This window comes from Alosa sapidissima, chromosome 14 (genome assembly GCF_018492685.1).
Source record: "Alosa sapidissima isolate fAloSap1 chromosome 14, fAloSap1.pri, whole genome shotgun sequence".
Lineage (NCBI taxonomy): Eukaryota > Metazoa > Chordata > Actinopteri > Clupeiformes > Clupeidae > Alosa > Alosa sapidissima.
In genome coordinates this window covers 23,110,936-23,134,013 of record NC_055970.1, presented here as the reverse complement: position 1 = coordinate 23,134,013, position 23,078 = coordinate 23,110,936, and the positions used below count along the sequence as shown (strand labels likewise).

General features: G+C 45.9%; 1 protein-coding gene across 1 annotated transcript; it reads right to left on the bottom strand.

The window, feature by feature from the left end:
• Window positions 1–1,054: 1,054 nt before the first annotated feature.
• kctd8 (potassium channel tetramerization domain containing 8) lies at window positions 1,055–18,603 on the bottom strand. The gene is made up of 2 exons (XM_042061182.1): window positions 17,163–18,603; window positions 1,055–3,790 (listed from the first exon to the last, which is right to left on the bottom strand). Exons 1-2 carry the CDS (start codon window positions 18,022–18,024, stop codon window positions 3,231–3,233), a joined length of 1,422 nt encoding a protein of 473 aa, XP_041917116.1. The 5' UTR covers window positions 18,025–18,603; the 3' UTR covers window positions 1,055–3,230.
• Window positions 18,604–23,078: the final 4,475 nt, after the last annotated feature.

Sequence of the window (23,078 nt, the reverse complement as noted above, 5' to 3'; positions counted from 1 at the left end):
AGGGAGAGAGAGGAAAAAAGAGAGGGAGGGAGAGAGAGAGAGAGAGAGAGAAGTACCGAGGGCAAAAGATAGAAGCAGAGAGGGGCATAATGGAGAGACAGAGAGGTAGGAGACGAGAGAGACAGGGACAAAGAGGTAGAGCGTGAGCCGCTCTCATTGTGCATAGAGAGCTACTTATTCTGAAGTTGCCATGGAAATATGGGAACAACGGTGCAGGAATCTTCATCGTTTGTTTTCCACCCAAACACGATCACACATTCCTCCTCCAGCCGCCCGCCAGATCTGTGTTTTAGTGCCAAGGAAATGGGCTGTTTTTCATTAGGGACCATCTCAGCTGTCACACTGGCGCATGTGGTCTTGTTAAGAGGCCATGAAATCAAAGTGGCAGGCGGCGTTTTCAAATTTCGCCCATTTGGATTAACGCCCCCCATCACTCCGACTGTATGCGCGGGGAATAGCGGGGGACGTTCTCTCAATCTTTCGTGTTTTTTTTTTAACAGCGGCCTCGTAATTCACTGTGGAGATATTTGAACTGATATTTGAAGCCGTCGCAATACAGATAGGGGTCTCGAGCGTATGATGAATGAAGCAAGCCCTTTCCCCCCTCGAGGCCCCATCATTCCATCATTCATCTAAATGCCAAACTCCAAACAAGTCTGCCTGCTCTCAATTGTGTCTGTGAATGGCTGTCAGACAGAATAATATGGAGAGCCCCTTGTCTCCATTGTTTGAAAGTTTCCTCTTGTGACTCCTCAGTGCAGGATTAATTAATCGCCCGTGCTTTGCTTCTCTCTGATGCCTCATGCTGCACTAAAATGGGAACACACTGTTCAATACATTCATGAAGTCACAACTCTCATCGTAAAGATCACTCGACATTTTTGAACATAAATGTGTTGCTTCATCTACAGGACATTGTTGTTGAGTCTCTGAAGCCAATGAGCATAAAGTAAAACTATTTGTTTTAACCTCACAGGCTTTATATCACTAAATAGCACCCAATAGCACTACATGGCAAGCATTCAAACGGCAGCTTTATCATGTTTACGCAACACTTTTATTACTGGACAGAGGATCAAATCAACAACAAACTAACACAAACAAACAAACAACTGATAACAACGGACTGAAGCACATGTCTTAAATCGTACTCTCAGCATCTGTTTTACACGTACAGCAGAACAGAAGCACTCGTGTCACATTCAGCATGGGGAACATTAGGCTTGTGCATTGGCCAGTAATGTCTATATGTGTGCTTATGGTCTTAACAGGGTTCTATGAGCACCTTGTCTGGGTTCTAGGCATCTCTCAGATGGCTCTTTTCCTTGGGTACTTTGCCAGTCCTGATCTGGCCCTGCCTCCAGCATTGCAGTCGAGCAAGAAATTCATTGCAGATTGTGCTGACTTTATGCACACATTTTTCATTTTATGTATGTTATTTAGAAACAATGTGTCTATGAAATGATTACTTGTAAAAGTATGCCACATTGTTTCATTGTATGGTTACAAATAACATAAAATAATGAATATTGCACAACAAGGTACCTAAAATAGTTTCCAATTTTGTCAACCTAAGCTGATTCTGTTATACAATATATTCGTAAGTATGATTGCAACTGCATTATTATATGGTTTGATTAGCTCCTAAAATCATAGCTTCAATACTACAGGAGAGTTTTTTTTTTCTTGCAGCCTCCTATTGACCTGCCTCATTCAGACAATTCAGATAAGCAGCAAATCAGTCCTGTTTTGATTAGCTTAATGAAGTGTGCTTGAATTTAAATATGGGACTGGCCTAAATGGCTATGGCTGTTGTTACTGTAACAGTGTTGTTAACAATGATTATTCTTCAAACCAAGCCAAATCTGAATAAGAAGCTAAGAGCTACTGGATAGAACCAAATGACAAGTTGGATAAAATGCTGTCCCTCCCATCCTCCCTTTCTCTCTTTTTCTCATTGAGTATTACATAAATCATATCACACAATGTCATGATCATATATGTCTTTCTATTCTCAGTAATACATCACGGGCACTACTGTGACATATGAAAACACCTCAAAATAAAAAACAATGTCTGTCTCAACAGATAAATAAACATGGACAAACATGTACAGCCATTAATGGACAGACCTATCTCAACATCATCAAATACTTCTGCAGAAATAAATAAATAAATAAATGAATGAATAATAAGTTAATAAATAAACACACAGTCGTCATATACGTCTGATAACACTAGTAGTCACGGCATGTGACTCAGAAACACTTATTTATCTTTGCTATGTCTGACGGTCTCGTGGCTGACCAAGAGGAGCAGTCTGTGAGGTGCCTGGAGACTTAAGAGTCCTCACAGCGCTCACTGATGCTCTGGCTCATTGTCAACAGTTTCTCCACGCACTCCACAATCTCACCTCCATCAGCTAAGCTTGTCATGCTGCTGTCACAGAAATGTGAACCTGACCTTTTTCCATGACAGCCAAAACACTCCTAGGTTTCAAAATCATGCCCAGTTCTCTAGAAAATGCAGTCCATACGTGTTTTGTGCTTTAAAGTGATTGAGGTGTCCTGTTCTATACCTGTTCTAAGAGTGGTCTGTACTCGATCTACATCTTATGACAGAAACAGACCAATCCGTCTGCCCTGTAGAAGTTGAAACACCCGTTTGAAGTTGAGTGGAACTCAAGACATCGGCTCTGGTAGTCTGATGGGACCAAGACATTGGCGTCTGCAGTGCTGTGAGCTGAGGTTTCTCTGCAGTAGCTGTCTGATGCTAGTAGGGAGGCCTCGAGGCATAATTCTGGGTTCTCTGAAAAGTTGTCAGAAGATATTCGCTCTCAGGCAATTTCTACTCTTTCAACAAAAAAACCCTCCCTGCTCTATGCTTTGAAAGGGTCAATCCTCCAGAATATTGTAAAAAGTATGCTCAATACAGTCCTGTCAGTGTTGGAGCTTAATAAGTGAAATGGAACTAGGGTACTTTTCTACGTTTTTCTAAAACTCCCACTCCGTGACCAGAGGAACTTGAAAAAGTGGTTATCATGTCGGAACTCCACTTGTGCCTAGAAGAAAGTTCAAAATCATGACAAGCAAGAAAGAAAAAAGTCCCAGTCACATGAATGGAACACTGGACAAGAGGAACTCTCAGACACCAATGTTCTCCTCTCTCTTGTTCCTATCTGTTTCTATTCAGGTCTCTTCCTGTTCTCCCTGTAGTCCTGAGGCTCTGTTCTATAGGCCGTACTTCTGCAGCAGCTCCGACTGCCACTGTCTCTTGCGCTCGGGGAACGTGGGTGGGATCTTGATGTTGTTGAAGTCCCTGATGCACTGCTTCATCTCCTCCTCGGCATTGGGTCTCTCGGTGGCCCTCCTGCGGCCCAGGCCGCCCCCACCCCGGCCCTCCCTCAGCCCTGCTCCCCCGACGCCGCTGCTCATCGACTGGAAGAGCTCGCTGTTGCGCCGCTTGTCCTGCAGGTCCTCCTTGGGCAGCTCCATCCACTGCACGGACGAGCCCTTCTTGGGCGGGCGGCCAAGCGTCAGCGTGCTGGGTGGCCGCGAGACGGAGTGCAGGGCACCGCAGGGGGCAGCGGGCGAGCCACCCACGCTCAGCACCTGGGCCAGGGCCAGCGGGGCATCTTGGGGCGACGTGGCCTCCGAGTGCGTCTCCGAGCTGGAGGTGGAGAGCTCGTTGAGCGAGGCACCGCTCTCGCTGCCCTTGTCGGGCATCTTGTCCGACTTGGGCTCTTCGCCGCTGTCCTGCTTCGGCGACGAGACTGTCTTCATGGAGGGCCCTGTGCAGGAACACACAAACAACAACAAACACACATACAACATCTAACGTTAAACTGAAATGGGGTTAGAAAATTGCACCAAATCACTTTCAATTTAGATAATTATTTGCGTGGGAGTGAGCTGTTATGAAACAATTACTGGATGTGTGCATTAAAGCCCTCCTCAGTGGTGTGCAGGGGTATGTTCATTCATGCTGCTTCGCGGGTTTATGAAGCTAATGAGCTGGCTAATCCAGCAGTGGCACATTTTTCTAAAAACAGCTGGCTTCCATTTCCGTTGGATGAAAATTATGAGCTTTGTGTAGAGCTGACTGAGCTTTTCCCATTTGAACTCAACTGAAAAAAAACTACTTTGGTCTTAAAAGGGGAAAGGTTCATGCTTCCCACAGAGATTGGAGAAGTTGATAATGAAGTTCTACAACAGAATCATTAGCATACAAAATGTCAGCTTTCTCATTCAACTCCCGTATTAAAGGTAACACACACATGGATATCACATTAAACACGGAAATAGCGCACATACACAGCACATACTATAATGACAGAGTATGTTCGGTCTCTTGCCTCCACCCAGTGGAACTGTTCTGGGAGAGGGAGACGTGAGTGAAGCCTGTGGGCCTGTTAATGGGATGTAATTACAGTGTCCTCTAATTGGTGATTAAATGTCAATATCTAGATCTCACAGATCCAGGAGGTCCATTAGCTTCCCTCTGTGCCTCGAGAGACCATGGCAGCACACCAAAAGGCCTCTAAAACCAGAACGTAAATCAGCTGAAGATTCATACAGACTCAAGTCAGCATTCCCATTTAACAGGAAGTACAATATGCCGTGTTACGACATGTTAGTAACCCTAAATAATGTTACACAATCTAGCCTAATCAAAACCAGCCAAGTACTTATAACTGATGTACAATTCAGTTATTAGTTGAGCCAGTTCATGGGACCTTAACACGATTATGTGAGGTTATCTATTGGAATAGTGCATTGTGTAAATCAGTACCAGTCAGTGCATTGAGCGAGTATCAACTAGCTTATGAGCAGACAAAACGCACATGCATTAACTTAAATGATATGTGGGGAATTGTCTGTTGAATAAATAAATACATCAAAATGTAGTTTAGCTCAACCAAAGAGAAGATACACACACATACATGTATATATGTTTATTTATTTATTTAAATAAATGCACTGTCTCCTGTGATTCGAGTAATGGCTGTAATCATTGCATCGTACCTCTCCTAAATAGATGGAGGACTAGATAATTATGGCAATTTCTAAAAACAAAGATGTGATCTGTCACCTTTTCCATTGTTTGTCCAACAAAGCAAAATAATGTAGGAGCGATTAATCAGACCTCCAGAGGACTTCAAGAGGAGTCACAAAGACCTGAGGTCACCATCCCAGAGGTGCAGCATGATGGCGATACAACCCAACCCCTGCTGCTGCCATATGTCCTGGGTGATATTCCGCACCCCGTGGGGCTGATTACTGGTGCTATAAAGGGAGTTTGGGACCCGGGTCATTTTGGAAGGCTCCTCCAGCATGGAGTGGCCTCATTATCATCAGTAGACACATGGCCAGTTTCCCATTGGGAGAGGCAGAGCTATCTCAGTCCCTTTACAGACACTGGCAAACATATGACTGCCATGTCTCAACACAAAACAATGTTTTGGACCGTTAAGTAATTTGAAATGTATATGTAACTGTAATGACTAAATCAGCTATTTATGATTGATTGTGTAGAAAGTGAGGCTACTCAAATAATTTTGAGCCAATATGCATGCCTAATTCCCTTATGACCCATAAATCATAATGGATGTGTTGCAAGTGGCCTTAACAATGCTAGATCCCAATAGGCAATATCCATATGTCCATTTATGTTTGTGTATAACTGAATGGCAGTTCAATTACGTTTAAAATGAAGGTCTTCATGTATAGTCTCATATTACATGTGACAGAACCCCTTCCCTTTGACTGTTCCGATGAGTAGGCACAGTTCAAAACAAAATCACTGCAAATTTCATTTGAACTGTACAAAAACACTTTCATTTAACTTGCAAAGCCATCAAACCATGAAGTCAGAGTCCCAAAAGAATATGTGAGCTTGTGGGTAAAAAAAAAAAATACAGGTCAGAGATGAATAAGCAGCAGTCAAGATCTCATCTCTGCCTCCTTAATTCAAAGTTTGAGGACAAAAAAAAGGTAGATCTCAAAAGCCTGCTCCTCCTTCCTCTTTACAGTTCAGACACCTGGAGGTCGTAGAAATAAATCAAGGTTCAGTCCTGTGCAAAGATAAAGCCTCAATTACATCAAAGACATAAATCTACCCCTACATGTGTCCTCGCTGGGAGAGGGAAAAAAGACACTGTTTGAAATGGTTACTCACCGCAATGCATCAAAATAAAAGTCAAACTGAACTGACTTCAAAGGACATGTGTAAGGAGGAGGGCTACTCTCTGCCTCGTGGAGGGCGATACTTGCTCAGACGTAATTGCTCGTTATTGTGCTTTCCACTCACCCATGTAATTGACAGCTTAATCTTTGGTTCTTGGTTATGTCACTCTGAGCTTTACTCAGTGGTCCAGAGGCTCCACTCCAATGTCATCTGGACCATACAGATCAACTAAGGTCTTCAGAAAGTGATGCATGCCCCTCTAACTAATGTTACTTTCCAATGAATGCTTTGGACAGCAATACAGATGCAGCAAGAAAACGGCCTTTGATCAAAAGGCTTCAAAGTACCTCAGCACAGAGTTTACTTGAATAATTCGTAAAATAGCATTTTACTGTATTTCTTGAAGAGCATATTTGAGACTTCCCGCTCACTGGTTGGCACACACTGGACCCCAAGGGATTGATGGTGCGGCTGAGTTTCACTGAGAGTCCGGGCCAGGTTTCACTGAGAGTGAGGTGTGCCCTGCTGGCAAGAGAGGGCACGTCGTGCCAACCCTTCAGACTCAGGCTCTGCCCCACCAAGCCCCTTATGCCATCACAGGCTACATACTGATTTCACAGGCTAAGCAGATTCTGACCTTTGTTGAGGGAAAATGGATTATAGGGGGGAAAGGCAACCACGATGCCAATCTATAATTGAAATGCAAAAGGCGTGGCGTGTGTGCAAGCCAGGAGGAGAAACAGAAACGGTAAAATAGAAGAGAGAAAGCTAGAGGGGAGAAAACGTTAAGAAGTGAAAAGCTTTCCGCTGGCACTGTAATCCCACCGGGTAAAACAGTAGCTTGAGTCTGTTCAGAGGGCAGCACCAAGGCCACATGGCAGGGTACATAGCATTCAGGAAATAACCTGTCTCAAATTCCTTTGAGCTCATCCAGGAACAAGGCCGAGTTGTGGTCCCGTGGCATCCTATAGCAATGTGCTATTTTTCAAAGCTAATATTTTTCTGTATTTGTTTTAAGTGTCAAGGTAACGTGTAGGGTTTTACGTAATGGAAGCACCGTCTGTGAGGTGTCTGGACTGTACAGGCTCCATAAATATCCTGTTTCCACTGTGAATGACAAAAATAGGAGCTAGTGAAAAATGCTGGAGTATTGATTAAACTATTAAACTATAAACATCATGGATCCACAGAGGGTAAAAAAAACAGCACAGGTGCACACTTTGCATTGCCAATCGCAGGCTGTTTGTTGCAGTTTGTTCAATGCAGTGTGTGTGTGTGTGTGTGTGTGTGTGTGTGTGTGTGTGTATGAGTGAAAGTAACTGTGAGAGCATGCACATGTGCTGTGGGTTAAGAACACTACCGGTTTTGTTATGGAATGATGGAAATTAACTACTTGCCAAGTATTAATTTCAACACACAGCTCAGCCTGCGGGGGAGCATAAGGAAGTGTGTCACCGTGCGGCGTCACCGAAGAAGAAGAACATGGTATTCTACAAATAGCGCTACACACATTTTCCACCAATCTGCATTTCATTCAGGCCTCGGGAAATCAACATTTCACCCGCTTCAAAGACATGCAAATTAATGATTCCACTTGTGGGGAAAAACCTTAACTTGTGGTTAGTGTGTTATTTAAAAATGAATTATCTGGCTGAGAGGAGCTGGGCTATCGAGAACCTGTGCCGTATCGCGACAGATGGCCACAGAAGCTGCCATATCTCAGGGGGCAAAGTGATGTCCTAGAAACAATGTGAGTGGGAGCTGTGTAAACATATTGTGCTCACTCATGCTTTCTGGGTAATCTTGCTCATAGAAATTCCCATCTGTGTATAAACTCACAGTCCAACAGAATACAGACTCTCGCCTCTCCTCTTCCCTTCAGGTCCTCCTTTTGCTTGTTAAAATCGCAGACAAAAGCAGCATTTAGGCTATTGCAGAGAACACACTGATTGCATTCTCAAATCAGATTTAACTGCCGAACTGTACGATTCAATTAGCAGTTGTATTGCTTTCTTCCTTATTAAAGACGCAGCATTTTTATCGACTTCCACAGGGAGCGTGCCGCCTTTGTAAATGAAGTATTCATAGATAGGAGCTGCAGCGTTGTTTATTATCTGTCTGACTGACTGAGAAATTTGCAGGGAGATTTGAGGCGAACAATGCACAACACAAGCAGTGGAGAGCTGGGATTATTTGTTTTGCATGGGCGGTTTGCTACCTGTCTTTGAGCCGAGGCCATCGTAAACGCTTATCTAAATTAACAAAAGCCTTCTTTAATTGACAAAGCGCGCAGCACACAAAGACCGTAGGCCCCGTAGGCTTGGTATCTGCAGCAGCAGCGGCGTATCATCTTATTCGACGCTTGGCAAAACCCATCAGTCACCGCTGCAATGCTGATGTGTGCCGCCATCGCACAGAAGTTTCCGGAGAGCGTGTAGAGAGGCGAGTAAAACTTCCAGGGTAGCAGGGGATCCATCATCCTGACAGCGGTCACGTGACTGGGAGGTAATCCATCTCCGAGACCCGGCTCCCATAAGCAAAGTTTCAGCGGTTCCATATTGAAAAGGTGATAGCTGTGTTGCTGCATCTGTCACTACATGAAATACCTTCCCTCTATCCATGTCCCCATCTCTGTTGTCAACGGTGACATGATCCAGCCGCTCAGTTAACCACGAGATGGAAAGCAGAGCAGACGGCGGTTTCGTCAGGATGACAGCACAGCCTGACGTCTCTTCTCTGGACGACAGCTGCGGCTATCCTGACCAGACTAATTGCACTTCCTCAAACAGAATCATGCAAGAAGATCCATCTCATGGTTCTGGCTCTAATCAAGACAAGGAGAATAGTCCTTTAAAACTTCAAGAGCACCTTCCCTGTACCTGGAGTCACCTTCATGACCTGAGATATTTCTTCCCTTTTTGTCTAATCAAGACTTGCTTCCTCTGTCAGTATTAATAGTGAACACTTTCATCCAAAATACATTCTCTTAGTCTTCTCTTAATATTCTCTTATCTTGACATGCCCCGGTCTTTAGCATGCCCTGATCTTTAGCATGTCCTGGTCTTTAGCATGCCCCAGTCTTTAGCATGCCCTGGTCTTTAGCATCCCCTGGTCTTTAGCATGTCCTGGTCTTTAGCATCCCCTGGTCTTTAGCATGCCCCGGTCTTTAGCATGTCCTGGTCTTTAGCATCCCCTAGTCTTTAGCATGCCCTGGTCTTTAGAATGTCCTGATCTTATGCTGTGTGTCACAGCTCTCTGTACTAGTTGTATCATCTCAGCTGTGCACGTATGCATGTGATTGTTGCATTCCTATGTCTATGTCCAATAGGTCCTGGAGAAACATTATTTCAACTGTACTGTATACTGATGAGCTGACAACTCTCACGTTTCTTGTTTCCTCCTGTGGTTCTCTCAGGCCTCAGTCATCACGTGTTCTTCGTTTTTCATTATATTCTCCTCCAGATCTTCCCAAACCCAAGGCAAAACAAACAAAGGCAGCTGAAATGCTATTTAGTGTGATTCCTTCTCCAACACAGCAGCTAGATATTTACTACCAAATGTGAATAGATATCATTATCATTAGTGGATAACCTTGTTACTCACATCATTAATTTTGGGCATATTCTCCACAAAAGTGTTTAGTCATTTAGTCTGACTGATGTTAAACTAATGTAGTCTATCTCTCTCTCCCTCCCTCTCTCTCTCCCTCTCTCTTTCTGATTGGGTAGCACAGAAAAGACCAAATATTGTTTTGCAATGTTAACACATGGTATATGGTACAACAATACACAATGCTTTTGTTGGCTAGTATGCATTAGGAAAACAATTGTAGTATCACCAAGGTGAATGTATCAGATATAATAATGGCACTGTGCTCAGGTTCACTGACAACACAAGACAAATATCATCCTGAAACTTGTGTTGTGGCACTGTCAGGATTGCTGTGGATAGACAGGTCAGGGCCTGCATCAGTATAACGTGCACCTAGTAAAGGGCAGCACAAACTAAGAGAAGAGGTATTGAGTTGATGACAGCCAGTCAACCTCTCCTCCTTCAGATACTTTGAACTGTGATGGCTCTACACTGTCATCTGTCAAGGTACAAAACAAACTTTTTTCGACAGTTTGGTTAAATATTTCATGCGATGTGCCATGCCGTCATGACTAACGACTAAGGATTGCTGTGAGGCTCTGTCGGCGATTTGGGAGTGTGACTTTCAACTCGTAGCAAATGTCTACTAAACATTGAATGCACAGCTGTGTCTATTTGTGTCCATATACAGCATCTCAGGGTGCCCAAACTATAAAATATCAGTTATAGAGACAAAGACAAAAGAAAATAATATCATATTCAGACAAATAGGATAAATGACTGGCTAAGGATGTAATCGAAATATATGCAAGTTAGAAGATTTCTTCTTAACTGTTGAGACGTGCAATACACGTCAAAACCTAATCACTAAGACACTGACCACTTAACTGCCCTCAGTAGTGGCAGATAGGGCACATGGTGGCTATCACCTCCATTAGTTGGTACAGTGCTTTGGCTTTGACTCTTTTAGCAGCCAAACACTATTTAAGCACAACCCTTGAACCACAACATTCAAAAGGTCATAATCATTTCAGACCAGCTTATAAAAGATCATTCCCAACTGCTGGCTGTGCTTTAAGGGATCAACAGTAGTCTGTGCTCTTTATGGGTGGTGAGGTGTGAAATAACACAGGGATTGGGACCCAGACAGCATCAGGGCAGATTCAGGCCACATCTGGGCCACATACAGCTCAGAGCCGGCGGCCATCTTGGCTGACAGTAACTGCTCTCTCTTGGGGACGGCGGGGCTGGAGATGACAGTGGGATTTGGGCAGACCTGGCAATCAGACTTGTGATCAGAGGAGGCTTGTGGTGATGCTTCACTATCAGGGCAGCGCAAAGAGGATTAGCTGTGTGCTGGTGCTTCAGCCGCAAGCTAGGCCTGGCAACGGGGAGACGGCAGTTACGCCAGACCGGACCTATGGGCCGCCGGCTGGGTGGTATCTATGACAGACAGGTGCATTAACACAGAGGTTCAGGGTCTTTTTATTTATTATGTATCATTGTTGGATTTGCTTATTTATTTATTTATTTATTTATGGTGACCACATACATAGGGCTCACTGGCTGACCCCGGGAAATTGGCTTGATCGGTATAATCCTTTTTGGGTAAGCCCCTGGCCCCGTTGCACAATTCGTTTCCATGTTATGCAATTCACTGATGTAAAATGAGAATGAGATAACATGCCATTGGACATGCCATGTAAGCCAGTATACTGTACGTAATGCATTTCACACATTCTAACACATTGCATATATATGAATCGTTATGTTACATGACTGGCTGCAGCAAGTGTGTATAGCTCCCGTGCGATGGAATAAAGGGATCCTTTTTTCATGAAATAACTTTGACGGAGATAGCAAAGCAATACCAGGCGGCTCAGGAGAGACTTAGTGGCATAAAATGTATTTCCCTCGGACTAATTCTCCCTTGGTGAGGAGATATGGGCTCTGGGACGCGGAGATAAAAGAATGATGATGTATGTGTCTAGTCCTATAGGAGTAAGTCTCACCAGGTAAAGCCTCGGATTATGCCTATCTGGACCAAGCGAAGGGTCTTGGTTATCTTTTGGGGTAGTTTAAGGACCCATGTCCAGGATATTGAAGTTCACACAACATTTGTCTTGCTTCCTGAGAATGAGACAAACATGAGATATAGAGGTTTTACCACTTCTCTCTCAAATAACTTTTTTCCAATATCACTTTTGTGTTATGACATTGGTGAATTCATAGTATGTACGTATGTATAGTTTAGAATTTAAAACATTGTTCTTTAGTGTGAAGGCTGAATGAATGATGCTTACCTTAGTCTAAACCTGAACGACATTTAACAGAATTATAAGATGTCATTCTACAGAAAGAATCCAATAAACGTATTTGAGTGTATCTAAAATGTGAATGCACATTTGCATGCAGCTAAAAGAAATGTTGAACACTTCAGAACAAATCCCTGCCAGCACCACGGCTCAATGACTGACAGCTGGCACTTCACCAAGTTAAATGCTCATAAAGACCAAGCTCCTCCGTCCTTGGTGGCACTTCATTCGCTAAGCAACCTTTACAAAGCCCATTCCCACCTCCTTTATGAAGCAGGCAGATTTACACCGCTGCAGCGACGTCTCTTTCCTCTCAAACAGAGACAAATTGACATCATTATCCTGCGATGCTCGTTTGCAGGATGGGATAAAGGTTTCGGCTCTTCATAAATATCAATATAACACGCTGTATACGCGCGGCAGCACATAAATAATGCAGAGACTCCAGGCTGGGCAGGGTGGCACTGGCGGATGAGCCTGTGGATTGAGTGTGCATGGCAGCGCCAAGCGTCAGGGGGACTGGCATCGCAGCGCGCACCAGGGTGCCAGCCACGCCACGCCAGGGCATTTGTCATCGCCGTCCGCCCCCCGATGTCAGTGGTGGCACCTTTGCTCGGTCAGGCTGTGCAGTATTGGCCGCATATTCATGGACCCCTGGCACCGCGCCCGGACTTTCATAACGTTGACTGGAGACGATGGCAAGGCACACCACGCACACACAAACACATACACACATGCACACTGACACACACACACACACACACACACACACACACACACAAACACATGCACACTGACACACACACACACACAAACACACACATGCACACTCACACACACACACACACACACACACACACACACACACACACACACACACAAACACATGCACACTCACACGCATGCACACTCACACACACACACATGCACACTCACACACACACACACACACACACACGCATACACACACACACACACACACACGCATACACACACACACACACACACACACACACACACACACACACACGCACGCACACACAGTGAACACACAGGAGGATCTCCACCTCATCTTGTCCTGTCTGCAAGGAGGGATCCTGGCAGCTCACACACGAGATCCACGAGAGAGGAGAAGAGAAGACATTGTGAGGCCTAGGCTCATACCAGATAAGCTCAAGATGGCCTCAGATTTATTAGACTCTGGGCACGATAAGCAAACTGACATCTGTGTTGCTTCAACATGATACTTACTGTAGAGTCAATACTCCATTGAGTCAATACTGAGAGAGAAAACAAATGATGGCTGATGAGTGATCAAAGCTGGGTTTTAATTGACCGGTGATTTATTTGACCTAGGAGGGTTGTGTGTGTGAGTGCATGTGCGTTTGTGTGTGTGTGTGTGTGTGTGAGTGCATGTGCGTTTGTGTGTGTGTGTGTGTGTGTGTGTGCGTGCGTGTGCAAGTGTGTGAGGGAGTGTGAAAAGCACAGCAAACCCCATCCATTTAGCACAGTGGATAATATGGATGCTTGTCGCTTCCAAATCAATCCCTTTAAATATTCATTCATAGTCTATTGACAGTCCATCTGCTAAGCCTTTATCACCTGTCTCGCTCAGTTTTCTGCTGGGCAGTGTTTTTAGCACCAGTGGATGACCTGAGTGTCACGTGCGATGACTTCGAGGGTGCGCCTGTCACCAGGGCATGAAATCCACAGCCAGCGTCAGCCTCATTCTCCTCCCTGCTTTCTCTCTCTCTTCCTCTTATCGTCCAATTACAGCTTCACCATCACAACAACCATTGGTTACATTCGAATCCCAAATTAAAATGAATTCTTGGTGTAGAGGAGGGGGAAAAACAGTACTTAGCCAGCTTTCAGTGGACAGATTAGCTGGAATGATTCATTTCCTTTTTCATTTGCTGGTGCTGACCACCACCACCTGTGCCTGGTGACTTGATGAAGCTCTATCAGTGGCAGCAGTTCAGTAGGAATGGAGTGTTTTCCTCCTGGTGTGATGGATGACAGGACTCTGTTTATCAGACCTGTGTAGCTCTTGCGTCTCTGACAGCTCACTAATCTCTCATTTGACGGTTTCTTCGCACACAGACAGCATTTGCAAACATTTATGCCTCAGAAACAAGACCAAAACAAAACAAAAACAAAACGAGCAAAAAACAAAGACATAATGATAGGGCTCAGTAACGCTCTAGACAGAACATCTGAAATTACCTTGTGGAAAGAGACACGCTCGCACACTGCAATCTGTCCTGCAGCCAAGATGTCACATAATATGAGCATCATATTCATCAGACATTGTCAATGTCATTAGAAACTCTGGAGGAAAACAACATTTCAATGTGTCCTCAAGGCTCTTCAAGAATACTGAAGAATCCTTCAAGATAGGGGCTACACGGGGCACTGTATCAAAAGGATCTTCAAGAATCCTTCAAGGTAGGGGCTCCACAAGGCACTGTAACAGAACATCTACCAAACCTCTCAAATTAAACAACGCCAGCATTTTATAATATCTCTAATCTGTGTGCATGTAAGAACAGAGCATAAGCTGTTATTCATACATGTTACTACTCAATACTTTATAGTGTAGTTGCAATGTAACAAAAGCTCTGTAATGCTGAATAAGCTTAACACAGTTGTGTACTGTGTAAAGTAAAGTGCTGGACAGCAGAGTGACCCCTAGTGACCTGTGATTTCCCATAACGAGCTGACCAATGGGAGACAAATGGAGTTGATTCACACATGCTGACACACACACGTACACACAGACAAACACACACCCACACACACACATAGGTGTCAAATGGAGCTGAGAAAATCAGTGTGCTCTCCAGCAAGACCCTCCTCCTGATGGGCTTACACACACTCACACACACACGTGCATGCATGCACACACACACACCGCACACACACACCCTCTCTCTCTTTCTCTCTCTCACACACTCACATACATACATACAATCTCTCACTCACTCTCTCTCTGTCACACTCTCTCTCTCACAGACACACACACACCTTAACACACCTACCTCAACACACATACACACGAAAAGATACCCTCACCCTCACACATCCTTCTATGCACACATATATACACACCCTCCACTCACATGTACACACACACACACACACACACACTCAGATGTGATGGCCAATCTGACAGGAGATTAGATAACAAGGCAGTAGGCTCCCGGGGAGGAAGCCACACGTCATGCTAAAGCTGCCCGACAACCTCTGTCAACACGCCTCGACCTACCCCATCCCTACCCCTCTCCCACACACACACACACACAAACACACATACACTCACTCACACACACACACACACACACACACACACACACACACACACACACACACACACACACACACATACACTCACACACTCACGTATACACACACACTCTGACCGTCCACCCCTGTCAGTGCTCCCCCTCCTTGCCTGTCTGTCAGGGTCTTCCCTTCCCGAGGACACACTCCCCGCAATCTGAGCTGACAGGCAGCGTTGGGAACTGTGTGTGTGTGTGTGTGTGTGTGTGTGTGTCTGTGTGTGTGTGCGTGTGTGTGTGCATGTGGATGGGTTTGTGTGTGTGTGTGTGTGTGTGTGTGTGTGTGTGTGTGCGTGGGGGGGGTGGGTGGGCATTTCTTCATGTTCATGTCATGTGAATGGGGACTGTGCTGCATGAATAGATGTGCATATGCACATCTGATAATACACATGTGAGGCGGGGGTGGTGTCGACTAGGGGTTGATGTGTGTGTGTGTGTGTGTGTACTTATGTTGGGGTGGATATATGATTGTAAATTTGCCATATGTGTGTATGTATGTGTGTGTGTGTGTGTGTATGTGTGAGTATGTATGTGTGTGTGTGTGTGTGTGTGTGTGTGTGTGCCTGTTTGTGTGTAATATATGTTGAACTGTAAGCACTGGGAGTAGGAACAAGCATTAAAGTCAGACCCAGTGTCCACAGTTAGCAATTTATACGGAGAACAGTGCTCTATCTTCATTAACGGTCCCTTAACCTCTGCCTCCGTGCCCACACACACACATGGGTACCCTCACTCGCTGCCTCCGTGCCCACCACACACATGGGTACCCTCACTCGCTGCCTCCGTGCCCACACACACACATGGGTACCCTCACTCTCTGGCTCCTTTCTCTTCCCTATCTCTCTCCCCCTCCCCTCCTGTCAATCATATAGGGATTTTTTTTCTGTGGGTCCATCTCGCTCCATCCTCTACTGTTGCCTACTGTGATCTGCCCTTATCAGTGCTAAGCCACCAAAAAGCCCCCAGCAGGGTAGAGAACACCGGATTAGGGACTGGGCAGATAAATGAAATATATTGAAAAGGTTCATTGTGAGGCTGTGTGTGTGAGTGGAGTGAGTGTGAACCCAAATATTCACTACTGTCTGCCAGACATGACTCACAAAGAAAAAGCTGATTTTCACAGCTTTGTCCCCCCTCCTCTCTCCCTCCCTCTCTCACACTGTCACTTTCTTCTCTCTCTTTCTCTTCATCCCCCATTTTTTCTCTCCCACATTATCTCTCTCTCTACTACCATTTATCTGCCAGTCTCTTTCTCTCTACCACTGCCTTTCTACCTGTCTCTTCCCTCTTTCTCTCATCTCAAGCCTAATATCTCTCTCTCTCCCTCTCTCTCTCTCTTCCACTGTCTCTCTACCTGTCTCTTATCTCCTTCTCTCTCTCTCTCTCTTTTGTGTTCTCTTGCTATTCTCAGTGTAATGTCAAGGTCCTGTTCACACCTCTCCACGGGCTCCTATTCACATGCACACTAACTCCTCACCCTCATCCGAGCGTCTCTTTTCAGAACTGCCAGAGTACGAGCGCGGGTGTCTTTATCAGAGCCTTCCTCGCTCGCTCGCTGGAGTTGAAATGTACACAGGTGTCAATCAAACATCAGTGCCAATCTTCACAAAGAGGACACACGCTCACCATGCCCTTACCTTGACCACAGCTACTGTGTAAAAGTATATCCTGAAAAGGTGGAGGGGGGTTGGGAGATATAGGCTGATGGTGCAGCCTATGAGGAACTTACTGAAGAAGATGTATTCAGTGTAGCTGCTCCAGATCTTATCGTCCCTGTACTGGTTGATAAAGGCGGCCGTCCCGGTGGAGTTGCACGCCACCATCTGGAATCCCGACTCGGAGAGTCGGTCGAAGGCCTGCTCCAGGTAGGTGAACTTCAGGTAGAAGCGTGATGTGTACTTCTCGGGTGGCCGGTCGGGGTCCCGGCTCTCATTGAGCGTGTCGCCGAACACCTCCTTGGCCAGGGCGATGCGCCCGCACACCATGATGCGCGCCACACGCCGGAACTTGGCGTCGGCCTGGTTGTCCCGCACCATGGTGTACGAGCCCCGGTAACCGATGGTGATGAAGCCGGACCTCTTGTCCGGGGTGGAGCTGGTGGCCGGCAAGTTGGTCATGGCGGAGGCCGTGTTGGTGGAGGACAGGGCGTTGCGTCCAGGCTGCTCGCTGCTCTGCGAGCTCTCCTCGATGTCGCTCTGGCAGCCTTCGTCGTTCATGGAGCCCTGCTTGGAGACACGGGGCCCGAGCAGACGCAGGAGTTCGGCCAGCTGGAAGTGTTCCGCCTCGCGCTGGAGCCGCTCGCGCTCGGGGAAGTGCTCGGGCAGCACCAGCTGCCGGTCGCGCAGGAAGTCCAGCACGTAGCGGAAGAGGAAGCCGTCGCGGTCGATGAAGACGCGGCCGCGGGAGTCGCGGGGGAGCTCGCGTGGCGCGCAGCGCGTGAACATGGCGTGAAGCGTGGTGTCCGGCACGCTCACCAGCGTGGAGCGCTTGGTCACGTACACCTGGCCACCCACGTTCAGCTCCACCACCTCCGGGAAGGGGCACGGGCCGGACACCTCACTGATGGGCAGGATGGTCTCCTTCATGGCCATGGTCCTCGCCGACGGACAGGAGTGGAGAGAAATCAAAAGAAGACAAGTCAGGCCAACCTCACAAAAAAAAAAGAAACCTCAAAAAGAAGCTCAAAGAAGATCCATAGGTCAGGTGACAGGTGAGTTTTTGTTGGAGGGAAAAAAAGCCAAGAGGAAAGAGCAGGAAAGGTCACTCAGCCGCTGAAAGTCAGAGAGGGTACTGAAGTTTGGGGGAAAGGGAGAGAGGACTACATCTCTGCTGGCGCTGAAGGGAGTGGGAGAGGGAGAAAGAGATGGGGAGAGAAAGAGAGAGAGAGAGAGAGAGGGCTGACAAGCTCCCTTGGCCGCCGTCACTCCAGTAATGAAGAGCACAGCGGAGTGAGAGGCAGAGAGAGAGGGAAGAAAAAAACGTGTGCAGAGCAACTCCTCTAATCATTTGTCCAGGCAGCAGGGGAAGCCACGATGACGTCATGTAGGGAGTGAGAGGGGAGGAGCTGACAGGGCTGAAGGGATCTGCCTTTTAAAGCTACAGAGGAGCACAGAAATCCACACAGACACCCTAGCCACACTCCAGTGGAGGTCCATGGAAGTCCATGTATTTGAAAATGCCTATATAGAAATAGATCAATATAATATTCAATATATAATGGTAATGGCTTTTTAGGTAAACATTCTGACTATAGGTCGCAATTAATGTGATCCATCATTATACTGTATGTGCACCACAAAACAACCGTTTAGGGACTCATGTTAAAGAATATTTTCATAAATGTGGTGTGATGGTTTGACAGAGAAGCTGTCATATCCATATAATTGTCTTGACACATAAAAATTGTTCTCACATAATGACTGTGTGCTGTTGCCATGGATTTCATGAGAAATAGTCCACAGCGCCATCTAATGGACATGAGAATAATCAGAGGTAATGGCACAAACTTCATGAAGCGTGTATCAACCCTAGTGGTATCAGCATTTTGTCCATTAAATCTATTTTTTGTTTGATTCAACTGCATATGGTATGACATTAGACATAGATAGATAGATAGATAGATAGATAGATAGATAGATAGATAGATAGATAGAACTTGTGAAAACCATACAAGGAAGTGTGTTGTCTGATCTCTAAGGCTTCATCCTGAAATCACTGTACATTGGGAGAACAGCTAATATATTCTGATAAATGGAATATGAAGTGTCACTTACACAGAATTGCACAATAACTGCCCAGTAATGTTCTCAGTCTTCACATTGTAGTAGTTTTGAATGGAGCTCTGCAGACGCTGCCAGATGCTGTGAGGAGCGTTTGAGTGTGCTTCCGCAGGTGTGTCTTTGTCTCCGCACCTGCAAATCCGCTGACTCCCTGGTAACCATTTACACCTCCGTCTTAATTACCCACCGCTAATTACTCTCCCAGGACCCCCAGCTGCCTCCCCACTCTAACACAACATTAGTCCCTCATGGTGCCACTGTTACTACTCCCTGTCACATCACCTGATATCTGTGCGTGAGAAACGTAAAATGCGGCTTGTGAGCATGTGTGAGGTGGTGGGAGGTGAACTGTGAGATGCTGTGAGAACTGTTGTTCAGTCTGAGTGTGTGTGTGTGTGGATGTGTGTGTGTGTGTGTGTGTGGTTAGTCATCATGAGACACTCTCTCGAGCGGCGGCGAACTGTTAATCAACGTCACTGATTGCTCTCTCGGCCTTCGGGATGAGAGAGAGGCACGCCTCAGGGGGCGAGAGAGTCCGAAACAACAAACAACCCCCACCTGCCCCTCCACTGCTCACTCAACCTACAAGGTCATTAATCCTCTCCAATATGCACATATTCCCTGACTGACTGCACTGACACTTCCCCAACCTCTTCCTGCAGAAAGAGGGCCAAACAGGAAGGTGCTTACCGCTGAAGAACTTATTAATTGATCTCCTCTAAAGACTCCGCTGGACCACCTCTCACAGGTTTGGGCAGGCTGGCTCGCTGGCTCGCTGGTCTGTCAGCCTAGGAAGTGCATGCCTCGGCAGAAAGAATCTGGCAGGTGTCGTGACCCCGCTCACCTCTCTCCCAGGTGCCTATTTTAATCAGACGTTTTACGGGGCTGAAGGGTAAGACCACTTAGAGATGCACGACGAGCAGCCTTGCCCTCCGGGTGCATATGCGCTGTTGCTGCCTTAAATTGGCTGGGGGGATTGAGAAAATCTTCCCCCGCACGCCAAGCAAGCTGGACTGGGGCTGGGCCAGCGCTCAATGTCAAGGGAACAGTGAAGTTCACCTCATCTTCAGCATCTTGGCATCTCATTCGCTTGGGGTGATTATATCCAGCTAGGGGTGAAGCCAATTCAAACTCAATCAGGAGGCGCATACTTGGCAGAGGCCCCCGCTCCCTGATTGCGTTTCGACACGAAGCGAGGGGGGTCAACCTGCTTAGTGCTCTCCAGGTAGTCAAGAGCCCATGCATCACTGCGTTTATGGCAACAGAATAGATGAAGTGACTTTGACCTGCCCTCCGCAGTAGCTGGAAGCTGGCTGAGAAAATCAAAGCCTTCCCCCCCTGAGGGCGACAATAAACACAGAGTCACCGTGTCATCCCACTCAGATGTTATACGTCTATGCGGGCCATGTTCACTTTATGACCCTGAATTTAACAACAGCACTTTCAAAAGGTAAGATAAAAAAAACACCTGCTTTCTGCATGCTTTTATATAACATTGGTATGGGTGACATTTGGAGATTGTGTGGAGTCTGCTGGTGGCCATAAATGGCACCCTTTACAGCATGGCTCTGTTGTTTCAGTAGAGACGTGCTCTGTATGAGCAACACAGGCCATTTCAGTAACCAATTTCATGGAAATGAAATTCGATTCTGGGCTCCAGTGCGAAGGCAACCCCAGTGTCTCTTGTGTGCTTAAAAGGCACAGATTGGAAACGCAAAACTCTTTTGAGAATGCAGAGGAACACAGGCACTCTCAATAGCAAACAAAACATCACCCTTTTTAGATTTCCCAAGACATGCTTGTACAAATGATAAAAGTCTCTATAAAAACCCTATGAAATGTACTGTTTCACTCCTGTTCTGGTGTGTCTGACTCACTGAGACTGAACTCTAACATGAGGCTCTGCGTGAACTCAACTGCGTGAGCACAGGAAGGGGAATGGCAGAGGGGGAGGCATCCCACAGCTGTGTGATGTGACTATTGAGTGTGTGATCTGGCCGAAGGTTACCTGCAGCTTCTTCTCTACACTGAAACCCTCCATCACAAATTCAATGCACAAACACACAGACACACACACACACACACACACACACACACACACACACACACAATTGTACTACCTCTTGTAGAGAATGAGGGGTTGTTACAAAACGCAGCTCTATAGGAGGTGTTCTTGTGTGTGTCCTGAAGGCATTACACCTGTCCTCCAGCTGAGAACAGCAGTAGCCACCAGGCCTTCTCCTCTGATCTCTATCCAGTACCACCATGCCCGCCCTTACCCCACACCACCCACCCTTACCCCACACCACCCACACCACCCGCCCTTACCCCACACCACCCACCCTTACTCCACACCGAATTCGCTCATCATCCACAGGTTGTGTTCTCCACTCACCTCAAAGTCAAAGTCAAAGTCAAAGTCTGCTTTATTGTCAATTTCTTTACATGTCAAGACATACAAAGAGATCGAAATTATGTTTCCTACTATCCCACGGTGGAGACAAGACATATTTTACCAATTAGGTCCACAGACAAACATAACATTCAAGTGAACAATATAAAAAGTAAAAATAAGAAGGCACATACAATGAAGAAATAAGAGCAGCAAAATTGGGTTGAAATTGTGCAATTGTGCATACAGTAGACAGTCAATATAATAGTGCAAAAGTCAGGCCAATAAATGGCTGAGGTAGTTCTGTTTGACCTAAGTATGCAAGTGGCATAGTGGTGCAAGTTATGTAAGAGCAGCAGAAGTGTGTTCAGAAGTATTTTCAGGACAACAGGACAACAACAACAAGTTGCAAAGTGTGCAAGTGTACAAGTATATCACCTCCCCACATTACCACTTTCTTTGACAAAACAACATTGAATTTGGATGAGGTAGATTGCACAGCAAACTGCCATTTACTTTCATGGGCTTTCTAGCAGAGATAACAAAGGGAAAGAGAGAGAGAGAGCAGGAGAGAGATAGAAAAAAGAAGCAGGCGTGAATATGTGGGCACTCACTAAGAGAGGTGTGCTCTCTGAGTAGCACAGTACGTGTTGCTGTAAGTGGATAAGAGACATGGTTGTCTTAGCCTTGGGGGTAAATGGCCAATATTGAGTAGCTGTTGTCAGGGAGATAGGATGAGAGTCTATGATGGACAGCCTGTGCCATGCTCCAGATAGGAATGTATGCTCCTGCTCGGACAGTTTTGAGTGATGAATGATCCCTGGTAAGGTATTACAATACACTGTCTGTTGTGATGATTTACTAGAAAACCATACTAAACTATATATTATAGGCAAAACACACAGAGAACTGATCTTTTCACAGGGCCACTTTAACCATAGATTTTTACCCTGATTAAGTGATCCTGATCTGTTAAGCTACAACCTTGGGGATTATATTAATTCATTGAATGCTGAATTCACAGAATTCACCAGCATTTGACAATACCAGTACTGGCAATACAGCAGGCAAACAGATAACACAGATAGATAGTGTTTGTGAGAGCCAATGGTGGTGGTGGTGGGGGGGGGGGGGGTGCACCAGAGACGTATACGACTGCACTGCATTGTCATTTCATTATGTACTTGAGTTTTTAGGAATTTGGATGCAATAGAGGTAAGTATCCAATAGGGGGAGCAATTCTAAAATCCAATGGATCTCGAGATAGCAATCTCCCATAGGAACATGATAAGAACATCTGCCAACATCAGTTTCTGATGGCCAAATATCACGTGTCAGGGTCCAAGACCCCAATGGTATACTGTACTTCCAAATTACAATACCATAATTTTGAAATAAAGGAGAGTCGTTCTCTCTCTCACACACACGCACCCTTTACTTTGAATATTCAGAGACGACAAAAACGTGCCGCGTA

Excerpts from the sequence above, each read along its gene's own strand:
- kctd8 (XM_042061182.1), bottom strand. The coding sequence starts at position 18,024 with ATGGCCATGAAGGAGACCATCCTGCCCATCAGTGAGGTGTCCGGCCCG. Across the intron at positions 3,791-17,162 it reads CACTGAATACATCTTCTTCA|GGCCCTCCATGAAGACAGTC; the intron begins GTAAGTTCCTCA and ends GTTCCTGCACAG.